General features: G+C 42.5%; 1 protein-coding gene across 1 annotated transcript; it reads right to left on the bottom strand.

Moving 5' to 3' along the window:
* Nucleotides 1-780: 780 nt before the first annotated feature.
* On the bottom strand, nucleotides 781-14209 carry srd5a1 (steroid-5-alpha-reductase, alpha polypeptide 1 (3-oxo-5 alpha-steroid delta 4-dehydrogenase alpha 1)). The gene is made up of 5 exons (XM_063184996.1): nucleotides 13744-14209; nucleotides 13270-13436; nucleotides 12144-12245; nucleotides 5748-5898; nucleotides 781-2587 (listed from the first exon to the last, which is right to left on the bottom strand). The coding sequence occupies exons 1-5, from the start codon at nucleotides 14052-14054 to the stop codon at nucleotides 2521-2523; spliced, it is 798 nt and encodes a 265-aa protein (XP_063041066.1). The 5' UTR covers nucleotides 14055-14209; the 3' UTR covers nucleotides 781-2520.
* Between the last annotated feature and the right edge of the window lie 393 nt (nucleotides 14210-14602).

Raw genomic sequence — 14602 nt, 5'->3', positions numbered from 1 at the left:
TAATTCATTAATCGTTAGTTGATAGCCTTATCGATCGACTTACGATTAATTGATAAGCAGCGTTTTTCCCCCGAAATCTCCACGTTTCTTGAAAAAAAACGTGTAAATCTAAAAATGTCTATTAAAAAGTGAGATAAATTGCTACATTTAAATATTCCCACTATTCACACCCCTCTTCCCACACACTCTTCTCATGCCCATTTCAGATGGGTCTCTTGTCAGTTGAATTGGCGATTAATTGCGATTAATGCATTGATCGATTAAACTCGATTAATTGTTTGCATTCCTATTCCCCACCCCTGCACTTCTGTATGTGCAGCCCCTCTTCTCATGGTGTGAAGAACAGATCTCCAGACACCATTTAACCCATTGATGCCTGATGTTGCATTGCGCAACATTGGCCCTGGCGCCTGGAGTTGCATTACGCAACATTCAGGCTCATGAGATTTGAGACAACTTTATTAAAAAGCTCTATTTGTTTGAGATTAATGAACACATTCTAATGAAAGATGAGGGTCTCAGTGTTTAATTGCAACTTAGTGCATATCTTTATGTGCTTCAGAAGCTGAGATATTTAGGTTTTTATAGGCTGAGGGCAGCTTTTCTTAAAAAGGGCTCAGGCATTCAGCACCCTTTTTTGCAGGTGCCTTAGGCGTCAATGGGTTTAACAGGCAGTGATTTGAGGACCCATCGACCCAGCTATTAAATTATGCAGGAGACACAGTAGGTCAACAATACTCAAACAAAATAATACGCAACAAAAATGACACAGTTCTGAACGGCATTTGGGAATGATATATTCAGGAAACAGACAATATCTATGTTAAGAGCATATGAATAGCCAGTAACAATCGGAATTTATTGAACATTATGGAATGAATATGAAGAGTTTGAAGAAAAAAAAACATTCCTATTGAAGGACAGCACTCAAAGTAAACAATACATTCAAGGTATGCCCATGTTCCACTCCAAAGTTAGGTTAAGTAAACACAATTACTCCTGGTGTCTTTAAGTCCTTGTCATCACAGTATAGAACATCATTTGTCTTCTTCATGGTACATTCAAAGTATTAGTACGCTCTATTTAGAAGTTGCGTTAGTTGTGTCTCACTGTAAGCACAGTGGATCGTTTCTCTTAATGTGGTAAACCGAGCTCTAGCCAAAAAGCAGATACTCACTCTACTTTCAGCCCAATGTCACATTGTAATGCATCAATGTCATAATCATTAAAATAATGAATACATCACCATCCCATACACATGTGTAATGTTTATTGTCCACCTTGGTGCTCCATTCAGTAATGCTGTCTTCTGTAACATTCCCCTAACCTGTATGGCCTCCTCGTCAGTCACTTTGTGAAAGCGTCTGCTGAATGTAATGTAAAGTTGTTTGTAAAATAGAAGTTTGTGAACGGACAGAGGCCTCACTTCAACATGCAAACAACATAGTTTCACAGTATTCTGTTGCACCATGCCCTTGTCTATTAGCTAGTTTAGTGGGCTAGACTCTGAGCAAAAATAAGTGGTGTGGCTGGGGGACAGAGGTTGACACCCCCCCCAGCCAGAGAGACCATCCCCTTTTCCCTTTCTCCTGCCACAGTCAGGCAGACCACCCCCTTCTATATTTCCCCTTTAAGCCATAGACATGGAAGCATCACACTGCCTCCCAATGTACAACACTATGGTTTTGTAAAGTAATGTAATGGTATTGTAAAAATAATAACACTGTAAACCACGATGTAATGGTATTGTAAGATAATAAAACATATGTAGTAGTATGTTACAGTATGAAGACAAACATGAAAGTGCATGCTATAATGCTGCTGTGTAGTCATTATTTGTTATTTTTTAAATGTATTTTGATGAGAGTAGCAAAAACACGTCAAACAAAGCCAGTTCACAACGTCCCTGGGCATATACTAAGACGCTGGTTCAGGAGTAAAGCCAGGTTAAGATAAGAGGTAAATCATGGGGACTCTTCTATTAGATGATTTACCTCTTAACTTAACCTGGTTTACTGCTGAAGCAGCTTTGTAGTCTAGGCCCCTGATATCGGGAAGAAGCACCTTGCTCTTGTTTTTCGGAGCACCAGAGAAAAACGTGCTCTGCAGCATGTAGAAAGCAACAGATGATTGCTTAAGCCTACTGAGGGACAAGTGACGCATGTTGGGATATCGGTTTGACTCGTGTCCTCTTCAAAAAAGAGCCGCCTCTTCAGCTCAGATGTAGTGTTTTGCTCAGCATGTGCGGGGGGAAAAAAAGACAGCAAGAGCCTTGTTGAGGAAATCCTTGCTCCAGCAAAATCCAATTTCCTTGCTCACAGCTCCGCAGTGCACAATGTGGTGGAAGAACGAAGCCATTTCACAGCATTAAAAACAATGAGATTAGCTCTTCACAGGCAGAATTACAGGCATGAGTTCCATGATGTGAGTTCTTGGGGGACAAAAAATATTCCCAAGGCTGACTTGGTCAAAGAGTAGTCCAGATACAAAAAAAAGAAACACACACACACACGCACAACTTTAAAAAATGAAAGGCACTAGAGCTTTTCTTGATGTCGGATAGTCTTCAAATTTGGAGAGGTACCACCTGCAAGAGGAAGACAACATTCAGCATTTGTGTTCATCATTCCCCATGCATATTACAACATGTATTCTGCCAGACAAAGGCATAAGTGCAGTAATATTTTGTTTGCTAAACTTAAAATTAAGTTCAATCTAAAATTAAGTTTAGACTGGAAATGGTTCTCGTAACACCTCCTTTATCTTGTGTCAAAGCCTTATGGTCCAAATGTGACTAATTTTGGGGATATTGCTTTGTGAAATTTGCAGTAACTACAATATACAACTTAAAACCAATACTTTGAAGGCGTTTTTTTTAATCAGTTTCAATATTGGTGTCGTTACTGCACTTTGATTTTGTAGGGTGGTATTGGTAAGTAAAACTCTAGAACGCCCACTGACTCCGCCCATTTCAATGTTTTGCACGCAAAACCCTTTCCCTGTTTACTACTTCCGTGTAGGCAGTCCATAGCCCTCCTGAATGATTTAGCACTAGCTAGCACCTGCTCTCCAAATAGTAATGGCTCTTCCCTTGTTACCGTGAATAATAAGGTCGATAAGTGTTTTATTGCAAATATATGGTGGAATTATGGTGGAATATCACCATCAGCCAATACCACAAAGAGTACACACCTATTTAAAAACACGGATAACTTTTCAAGCACAGCAGTCATTAGCTTTCAGAAAATATATGATCCCCTGGTCTCAATATCAAACAGGAAGGGAGCAGTTTCACTGCATGACATACGTAACCCTATAACCTTGTATCATATACAGTTTTATGTTTTGATCAGAGGCTGCCGATGCACAGCTGCAAAAACATATGGCTGGTAAGGCTCTCGATAGTGAATATGTGTCATTAGATTTACACCACACCAAACATCAAATGGCATACTGTGCCAATGTGGAGCAGTGAAACCAAACCTCAAATTGTGGAGCGTTCGTAAGTATCAAGAAATAATCAAATTGTTGGCCTAAGAAATCGATATCGAATCAAATTACTATGAGGACTCTGATTAACACCCCTAACCTCAACGCAGAATGCATTGGCGTGAGATACATACGCCTTTACATGATGCCAGTCTGTGGCACAGTACAGTACTTATGGCATGAGATACATACGCCTTTACATGATGCCAGTCTGTGGCATGAGATACAGTACATACGCCTTTACATGATGCCAGTCTGTGGCATGAGATACATACACCTTTACATGATGCCAGTCTGTGGCATGAGATGCATGCGCCTTTACATGATGCCAGTCTGTGGCATTATATACATACGCCTTTACATGGTGCCAGTATGTGGCACAGTACTTATATACAGTCCCAGGAAAAAGTTTGTACACCCTTTGAAATTTCTTACATTTCTGTCATAATTGATCATAAAACATGGTCTGATCTTCCCTGAAATCTCAAGAAGGAACAATCAGAGTCTGCTTTAATTAATTCCACCCAAACATTTACATGTTATCATATTTGTATTGGTCATAAGGCCATAACATTCACAGGAGAGCAGGGCATAAGTAAGTACACCCTTGCATTAAGTAGGTTTTAACCCTCAGTTAGTTGCAATATCATCAACCAGACTTGTCCTGTAGTTGCAGATCAGATTAACAAAATAATCTGTTTGTATCTTGTCTCCCTCTTCTTTAGAGAACTGCCTCTCGTCAGCAAGGTTTGTGGGATGTCTGGAGTGCATAGCTTTCTTGACTTCATGCCATATAATCTCAATTGTTTTTTGTCAGGGTTTTGACTGTGTTTCAGAATGTGTATTTCATTATTATGAAGCCATTCTAAAGTTGATTTGCTTCTAAAGTATGGGTTGTTGTCACATTTCAGGACCCATACTCTTGTGTGCTTCAACTGTGTGACAGACTTTCTCACGTTTTTTTCTGTAAAATATCACAATAAACTTGAGTTCATTGTTCCACTGATAATAGCAAACTGTCAAGGGCCTGAGGCAGCAAGGTAGCCGCATATAATGATGCTCCCGCCACCATACTCAGAAGAGGAGAGGTAACCAAGAACAGCTAAAAATGGGATTCATTCTGCCAATCTAAAATTAATGGGGTTCTGTCCAAAAAAATATTGCTGCACCTTTGAGGTTTGCGAAAAAGCATTTATATGCTTCATAGAATTACTGCAAAATATTCTGTAGACCAACGTTGAAACCAAAGTTGAATTGTTCAGGGGAACACACAATGTCATGTTTGGAAGAGAACTGGAGAACCACACCTTCACCAAAACATCATCTCCACCTTTGAGTATGGTGGTGGGAGCATCATTATATGCGGCTACCTTGCTGCCTCAGGCCCTTTTCAGGTTGCTATTATCAGTGGAACAATGAACTCAGAAGTTTATCGAGACATTTTGCAGAAAAAAGTGAGGTAGTCTGTCACACAGTTGAAGCACACAAGAGGATGGGTGCTGAAATGTGACAACAACCCATACTTTAGAAGCAAATCGACTTTAGAATGGCTTCATAATAATGAAATACACATTCTGGAATAGCCCAGTCAAAGCCCTGACAAAAACAATTGAGATTATATGGCATGAAGTCAAGAAAGCTATGCACTCCAGACATCCCATAAACCTTGCTGATGAGAGGCAGTTTTCTAAAGAAGAGGGAGACCAGATACATCCAGATTGTTTTGTTAATCTGATCTGCAACTACGGGAAACATCTGGTTGAGGCTATTGCGACTAACTTAGGGATAAAACCTATTGAATGCAAGGGTGTACTTACTTATGCCTTGCTGTCCTGTGAATTTTTACATCTTATGGCCAATGAAAATATGAAAACTTGTAAATGTTAGGGTTGAATTAGTTAAAGCAGACACTGGTTGTTCCTTCTTGTGATTTCCAGGAAGATCAGACCATGTTTTATGACCAATTTTGACAGAAAGGTAAGACATTTCAAAGGGTGTACAAACTTTTTCCTGGGACTGTACATACGCCTTTACATGATGCCAGTCTGTGGCATGAGATACATACGCCTTTACATGATGCCAGTCTGTGGCATGAGATACATACGCCTTTACATGATGCCAGTCTGTGGCATTATATACATACGCCTTTACATGGTGCCAGTATGTGGCACAGTACTTATATACATACGCCTTTACATGATGCCAGTCTGTGGCATGAGATACATACGCCTTTACATGATGCCAGTCTGTGTACTTACTTGTGGTGAGCCACGGCTCTGCTGGCCAACACGACCGCGGTGAAGATGGCAAACGCCAGGCTGTGGATGGAGTTACCGGCCAGGGCAAAGCCTGCCCACTCCACGATCTCACCAAAGAAGTTCGCTCCCGAGACCAACTCAAACAGCCCACCTGCAGGGAGATGGAGAGAGAGAGAGAGAGAGAGAGAGAGAGAGAGAGAGAGAGAGAGAGAGAGAGAGAGAGAGAGAGAGAAAGAGGCAGAGAGAGAGGGAGACACAGAGAGAGAACAGCATGCAACCATGGTCATACTAGCTCTTCATTGCTCAGGAGTCAGGCATCACATAGATTTCCAAATGACGAGGCAGAGGCAATGCTGCCATCTTTTTTTTGCATCCATCTCGTCATTGTGATTACCACGGATCAGAGTCAGCTCATTGGCCATTGAATGAATGATTGAATGAATGTCAAATATGACCAAACAGACTAAAAGACAGTTTTCATCCAAAAGCCATTTGCACACTAAATTCTGCACAGATACAGGTAACAGCATTTTAAAGACATTCATTGTGTGAGTTAGTGTGTGTGTATGGTTTGTCTGTGTCTGTTGTAGTTATTTATTGCAGTTTTTATTCAGTGTTTTGTAGTGGGCCTGCTGTTTAGTGGGCCTGTTGTCTGCTACTCTTACTCTCTCTCAGACATGACAAGAGGATCCTTCACCCTGAGAGAGAGAGAGAGAGAGAGAATTCAGAGTACGACCCCCCCCCCCATCTTTCCATTTTCCCTTACTTTCCCCTCTCTCTCTCTCTCTCTCTGCTGCCACATATCATGCCGGGCTGCAGTGAGTGAGCTGAGGGCAGGGTGGGTCGGTTTGTTGCTGAGGGCAGGGTGGGTCGGTGTGTTGCTAGGGTCATTGAGGAACACGGCAAAGGCCACCTATTTATAATACTGATGTCACGTTACCACTACGAGGCCCGAACCCATGTGGACAACGTGTGTGTGTGTGTGTGTGTGTGTGTGTGTGTGTGTGTGTGTGTGTGTGTGTGTGTGTGTGTGTACTTGTGCATCAATAACACATGCATAGTTGTGGGTGTGTGAGGGAGACCTCCTCTCACTCCAAGTCCTGGAGGTCTGGCATAAATAATAATCTGGAAAACATCAGGAGAACTAGAACATCTCCCAGATAGTTTTGCAGACCACCGCTAGGCACTTCAACCCAGTCAAGATTTTAACAATAATCTTATGACTGTTCGAGATTGTTTGCCAGTGACCAAATATCAGCCTGTAAAAGACAGCAGGGTGTCTGCAGGTTTTAACAAGTGCAATTTTTGACTTTTTTTAGACCTTTTTTAGACCATCATAGGCTAAATTTTAGACCTTCGCGGAGTATTAAAAAATAAATAAAGTCAGATTGCGGTCAATTGACTATATATACTCGCGTACACATATCAGAAACAAAAGAGCGGCGTGGAAAAGGACGTAAAAACAAAGTGTAATAAAACAAATAAACATTCATCCATTGTCGATACTTTGCTTTGAAACCTAGGTCTTAAATTACTTTATTAATTACTAATAATTTTAGACTTGCACTGCAAAATATCCCAATATTTTAGACTTTTTTAGGCCTAAAATGGAAAATGTGTAATTTTAGACTTTTTTAGACTTTTTAAGACCCCGCAGACACCCTGACATAACCATAACCTCACTGCTAAGGGTACAAAACCACAATATTAATTCGTTTTTTTTTATTTTAAGCAAGTCAAGCTGATATTGATGCTGTTGTCTCGAACGCTACACATTAGGGTGCATCAGTTGCCCCCTATGAAAAGATATTGCCTTGGCCCTATAGTAAAAATGTTCTACACCCAGTAAAAACACACTGTGTAAAATATTTTGAAATTTGGATGAAGTCTACCGGGGCCACCAGCCCCATGAAAATACAAAATAATGGTGATAGTCAGAATCTTGGAATAGAAATGGACATTTTGCTGCATAAAGCTACCCAATAAAAAATATACTGTCTCAGCTCTGTGATAAAAATGTTCTATGCACAGTAAGATCACTCTGTGTAAAATATTTTGAAATTTGGATGAAGTCTACCGGGGCCACCAGCCCCATGAAAATAGAAAATAATGGTGATAGTCAAAATCTTGGATAGAAACAGGGCTGGACTGGCCATCTGGCATGGCGGGCATTTCCCGGTGAGCCCCGCACCCTCGTGGGCCCCCATTTTTTTATTTTTTACATTACTGAAAATAGGGGCCCATGAGGGTGCGGGGCCCACCGGTGAGTCAGTTCTCCGGCACTAATAATAATGAGGGGGCCCCCTTAAATCCAAAAGTGCCCGGGCCCTATTTATCGCCCAGTCCAGCCCTGAATAGAAATGGACATTTTGCTGCATATTGTCTCAGTTGTGTGATAAAAAAAATGTTCTATGCACAGTAAAATCACTCTGTGGAAAATGTGTTGAAATTTAGATTAATTCTACTGGGTCCACCATGCCCATGAAAATACAAAACAATGGTGATAGTGATGGGCAACCTGGATTCCAAAGTCCAGTGCCACATATTCCAAATATAGCCAATATAATGAACCAGCTGACCCACTGCCAGTATCAAGCAAGAGATTGCGAAGTTGTATGACTTTTGTGTGCTTCACCTGTGGGCCTACAGGATTGTACAGGTAGCTGTTAATACCTGGTGGAGCATCTGTACTAAAGCTGTGAATGCTCCTTGGAATGACCTGTGTTTTTTAAAGAAATCCCTGCAGTAGTTCAATAGAGTACATACAATACAACTGTATGTGATGTTGGAAAGAGTGGCTTCCCAAAACCTGTACTTAAGTGGCTTCTAGGTATGTCATGGGTATCACCAGGTCCAGAGTCCATTGCCAAGGGCCTCTCAGGTAAGTTATGGTACTCATCTGATGGAGTAAAGTGAAATACTACCACAGGCGATGGGATAAAGAAGTAATGGCACTCTTCAATACAGTTGTATTGACTGCTTTGTAGCCTAGGCATTCCAAGGAACATTCACAGCTTTAGTACAGATGTTCCTCCATGAATTGTAGGCCCACAGGTGAAACACACAAATATAACAGTCATGCAGCTTTGCAATCTCTTGCTTGATACTAGCAGTGGTCCAAGGCAGCAAAGAATTGATATTGTGTTGCAAAAGAGCAAATTTGCCTAAATATAGCAGTTTGACCATCAGTCTGTCCTGAGACTGAAGTCTGTGTAAGTGGATCGACTGAATACACAACCTGCTTAGATATTCCTTCTGTTTGTGCTCACAATACAGGTGATCTCACTAATTACCTCATCAACCTGGCTTAAGTGGTAATTAGGCTCAGCTGGTTCATTATATTGGCTGGGGCAAATGTGTCACGCGGTTTGTCCACCTCTGTTTTAAGACAATGGCAAACCTAGATTCAAAAGCTACAATCCAGTGCCACAGATTTCAAATTACCTGGTTTTACCTGTCCAATTGCCCTAACTGGAAAGGTAAAACTAGGTATGTCATTTGGAATATGTGGCACTGGACTTCAGCTTTGGAATCCAGGTTGCCCATCACCATCACCATTATTTTGTATTTTCATGGGCCTGGTGGACCCGGTAGAATTCATCTAAATTTCAACATATTTTACACAGAGTGATTTTACTGTGCATAGAACATTTTTATCACAGAGCTGAGACAATATGTTTTTTATTGGGTAGCTTTGTGCAGCAAAATGTCCATTTCTATTCCAAGATTCTGACTATCACCATTATTTTGTATTTTCATGGGGCTGGTGGCCCCGGTAGACTTCATCCAAATTTCAAAATATTTTACACAGTGTGTTTCTACTGGGTGTAGAACATTTTTACTATAGGGCCAAGGCAATATATTTTCATAGGGGGCATCTGATGCACCCTAACACACATTGCATTCCAGGCCCTGCCACATTGAAGCAGTGGAGTCCTGGACCCCGGTTCTCGACAATGTCATTGCTAACCAAGTTAGCGACTTACTTGGTTGCAATGCCATTTCCCGTTGGCAACTTACTAAGTTGCTAACTATTTAGCAACACTACTGCCGAGAAACGGGGTCCAGTAACAACAGCAGAGTGTGAACACCACAAGAGGCAGCAGCACAGCACTGTTAGGAGGAATAATGTTATGTGCTATTCATCATCATATGCTGTAGCCTGCCCCTCACGTCAAGACAGGCAGGCACAGAGGCAGGTAGAAAGTAGGCAGGCATAGCCTAGTAAACCAGCGCCACCCGCTGGACGCCAACATTTTTTGGCTGGCGAGTGGGTCTGGCCTCGGATCGAAAACATTTTGAACACTGTGCAACGCAGAGATTTGTTTTGAATCAAAGCGGGTGGGGTTTTGAGGGAGTGACGACGAAGCTTGCAACGCCGTTGGGAAAGCACATTAATGGCAAAGATTGCTGATTGGTCAGAGCCCCGGCACGGTTGTCATCAACAATCTTCGGAGGTATCGTTCATCAGGGCCAGACTAAATTAGGGTGGTTTATCAGGCTGAGGCAGGCCGGCAGCATGAGGTAACAGGGGCGTTGGGAGGCCTATGAAGAGGTCAAGGGGGCGTTTGTTTATAAAAGGTTGGGAACCACTGTTGTAGTGCATCAGCTGTGCAGCTGGCCACAGGCGTAACATTACAGTTGAAAAGTCAGCTGTGCTGAATAAGCCGGGCCAAACAGGGGAATTAATGTCACCTTGCCAGGGGGGTTGTTTTTTTTCTTTCTTTCTCCCTCTCGCTCTCTCGTGTGTGTGTGTGTGTGTGTGTGTGTGTGTGTGTGTGTGTGTGTGTGTGTGTGTGTGTGTGTGTGTGTGTGAGAGTGAATGTCTCGCTCTGTGTCACACAAACACACTTTTCCAATGTCATTGGCCGTACGCGTTTTCACTTTAGGAACTGCGAGTCTCCCTGTCCACCTCTTTTAGAGAAATATCTGTCCAAAGGACACCATGACGATACAGTATTTTGTATGCCTCCACAAAACACACACACACGCACAGTCATTGGCTCCTTCTCTCTCTCTCTCTCTCTCTCTCTCTCTCTCTCTCTCTCTACTCTGCTTCTCGAAGTGTCCTGTCGGCATCTAGTGCCACCATGACTTGTATCTGATTTCTCCAGGTATGTCAAGTGGCAACGAAATGCTCAGTGTGCGGGCTGGCCCGCGACCTCACATATCTATTCTGAGTGTGTGTGTGTGTATGCCAGAGAGTTCACAAAACTATTTTGAGTGTGTGTGTGTAACAGTAATTCAACTTGCTGCGATGCAAATCCCTCTATGAGACGCGGGTTTCTCGGTGTAATTCAATCATTTGTTTGTGGCCACAGACAGCTGCCCGCCTGCCTGGATGTCCGCCCGCCTGCCTGCCCACTCGCTCGCTTGCCTGCCCTCCCAACCGACTCCCGGAGATGTTTGTGGTGGTATACCTCTGAGGATCTTGTAGCCCAGGGCTGACAAATACAAGGCCCAGGGGCCGGATGCGGCCCGCCAGATGCTTTTATCCGGCCCCAGACTTGTAGAGAAACAAACACTGCCAATGTCTAACCCAGGGGTGGGGAACCTTTTTCATTCGAGGGCCACTTCAAATTACTCCGAGGGCCGTAAAAGTCCTCCGAGGGCTGTACTATGAACACATACCAGGATTTCCCCCTGCACTTTGGGCCTATAGTGAAGGCATCCACCTTTAAAACAGACCCCGCCTTCTCAGGTCCCCTGAATATAACTTAATTGTATTAATTGCAAATGTAATTTCTAAGATTCTTTTGCTAAATATGTCCTTTCATGTGAAGCTGCATAACATTAAAATTGTCTCGGGTCCGGATAAAACGCCTTTAAGGGCCGCAAATGGCCCACCAGGCATAGGTTCCCCACCCCTGGTCTAACCCATCACAAAGCTTCTGCAGGTGTCTGAGATTTCAAGTTTTCAATACTTGAGGACAAATTTGTCATGGCCCAGTAGTTAAAGAGATGGGCTTTAGATCAGACGGTTGCAGGTTCGAATCTCATCCTTACCTCTCCCCGTCTCACTCCATGGCTGAGGTAGCCTTGAGCAAGGCACCTAACCCCACACTGCTCCAGGGACTAAAACCAATAACACCCTGTAAATAACTATATGTCACTACAACTCTAAGTGTAGTGCAATGTAATGTAATGTAATGTACCTCTGGGTATCTTGTAGCCCGTCTCTCCCTAATGTAATGTAATGTAATGCAGTGTAATGTAGTGTAGTGTACCTCTGGGTATCTTGTAGTCAGTCTCTCCCTAATGTAATGTGATGTAGTGTAGTGTAGTGTAATGTAATATACCCCTGGGTATCTTGTAGTCCTTCTCTCCCTAATGTTATGTAGTGCAATGTAGTGCAGTGTAGTGTAATGTAATGTATTGTAGTGTAATATAATATACCTCTGGGTATCTTGTATCCAGTCTCCCCTGGCTGCCTAAGGTTCCGCAGGATGTGGTCCGAATGCACATTGATGAGCCACCCACACAACCACAGAAGGCCTCCTGCACAAACACAAAATAACACACACGTGCAAAATTGAAATGGGAAAAAATGCTGGAGAAAAAAAGAACCATGCCTGTCAATTCACTCCATGTTGGTCATAAGAAAATCAACTTAGCAACTTACAGAAGAGTTCAAGACGACGGCTACTCTGCACACCAGAAAGCTGTTCTTGGGAGCTCATGGGAGCAACATACAGCAAATTCATTGTGCTGATTCCAATTGGTCTTGAATTGTATTGTTTTAAATCCTACATTGGAGTTACTTTGAAGTGTGTTGTTTTATTTTGTTATCAACACTGACATAGGCAGAAGGAGTTTTGCTCATCTTGCTCCTTTTTTTCTTCAAAAGAATGAAAGAATGAACGAATGTACTCAAATGTCACAAACACACACAGTGCCGCTACGGAACGTGCCGGAAACAATCATTGGATGACACGACTAGTTAGGCCTATACAGTATGACACGCCATCTGGGACATCCATAGCCATGCACAGTACTACTAGGCTTTCATTCATTCATTCATTCTAGAGGGGTCCCGGTGCAGATGACAGTGATATAATGGCAAGTTCACCATTTTACCAGTTTTGAATGTTAGTGGTGCATTCTTACAGTTTTCGATTCATTCATTCATTCATTCATTCGAGAGGGTGTAATTGAGTGTAATTGAAAAGTCAAATGCATTACGTGTGGACTTTCACAAGTGCAGCACACACACACACACACACACACACACACACACACACACACACACACACACACACACACACACACACACACACACACACACACACACACTCTTCGGAAGGCTACCATTCCACTATCATTTTATAACATTTTGTATTGATAGAGAATGACAGAGTGGAACAACATTGATGTCATATTTATACATTATACAGTACATCTGATAGAGTACAACACACAACATGACATCACAAGAGGCGTCAAACACAAAACCAGAGATTCCAGTGAGTCTCTCTGACACCACCCTGGCCAGGTCCACTCTAGATAGGCCTACACCACTTACCTATGATGAAAGAGGGCTGTGTAACCCAATCTGAAGGGAAGTCTGCATAGTGGCTCAGGTATCGGGTCTGGAGGTAGCCATTGTAGACGCAGAAGACAAAGGCCAGGGCAAACGAAGCGAAGGGGGTCGCTTTACCTCCTCTGATTAAAAATGGGTATAGGAGAGATCTGAAAAAAGGGCAGAATGTCTTGTTAGTGATGTCACAACAAGAATGCATGAATGAAGAACAGCTTCTCCCCCAACGCTGTCACTGGGATCATGATAATCTACACTGAATGCACGCTTGCTGGACTGTGTTCATAAGGGACTGGACTGTGCCCCTTGTAGGGAGGTCTCATTATACTTCGTTTAGGGCTAATGACAATAAAAAAAGGCTCGTTTTTTTCTTTCACAAGTCGTAGTGACACATATGCAGGAAGACGTGCATGCATTTAAGTAAATAACGATGAAAAAAGGCAGACATAACTACTGTACCTTTGCACATAATGGCAAAAATACATGCAAAGAAGTAACTGGTTAGGCAGGTGGGATGTTTTCGATGCTGGCGTGAGGAAGACCAGGTACACAGGTACAAAAAATGCAGGAAGCTCCTGGACAAACCAGGCAAACTTGACGTTGACGAGAAATCCGTATCTGGTGGTGGCGTACCTCCCATAAGGCACGTTTTCAAAAAGTAGCGTTACGAAAGTCATAAGTGCCATAACCATCATAAAATACGCGAGGTAGTCCAAGACATACAGCTCCTCTGCCTCCGAAGAGAAAATCGAGTTCAAAATGCCATCCATGACACAGTCGGAAATATATTCCTTTGGGCAGTAAGAATTGTAGCCGTTAAATCAACTGATCATAACACTAAATAAAAAATGGTAAAGAGCGTTGTGCACAATAGCACATTACATAATTTAACACCCTGATAGGCTACCTGCTACTATGTTGCTATTCGCATGGGCTGACAGCTGCTTACAAAACTGGTAGTGTTACGTCACATGACCAGCTGACATGTTTTGTGCGATGCGCCAATCACAAAGCGAGTGGGTGTGTAAAAAATACAAACAGACCAATGAACATGTTCCTTTGCAAAGAGCCACGCCCACGTATCCCCACGCTCTCGCTGCAGAAATGTACAACAGTTCAAATGGTAAGGATGGAATGTAGAGAATAGATCATCAAACATGATTACATTGTTGGCACCTTTCTCATTGAAAAAAACATTCACATTTAGCGCGGATATGACCCAATTGTTTACCACACAATGAGCTTTGAGTCATTGAAAAAGATATCCTGACCTGCAGTCATCGAAAGCTTCCAGAAAAAAATTCAAATCAGAAGATTT

Source organism: Engraulis encrasicolus, chromosome 20 (genome assembly GCF_034702125.1).
Source record: "Engraulis encrasicolus isolate BLACKSEA-1 chromosome 20, IST_EnEncr_1.0, whole genome shotgun sequence".
NCBI lineage: Eukaryota > Metazoa > Chordata > Actinopteri > Clupeiformes > Engraulidae > Engraulis > Engraulis encrasicolus.
This window is presented reverse-complemented; position numbering and strand designations above follow the sequence as displayed.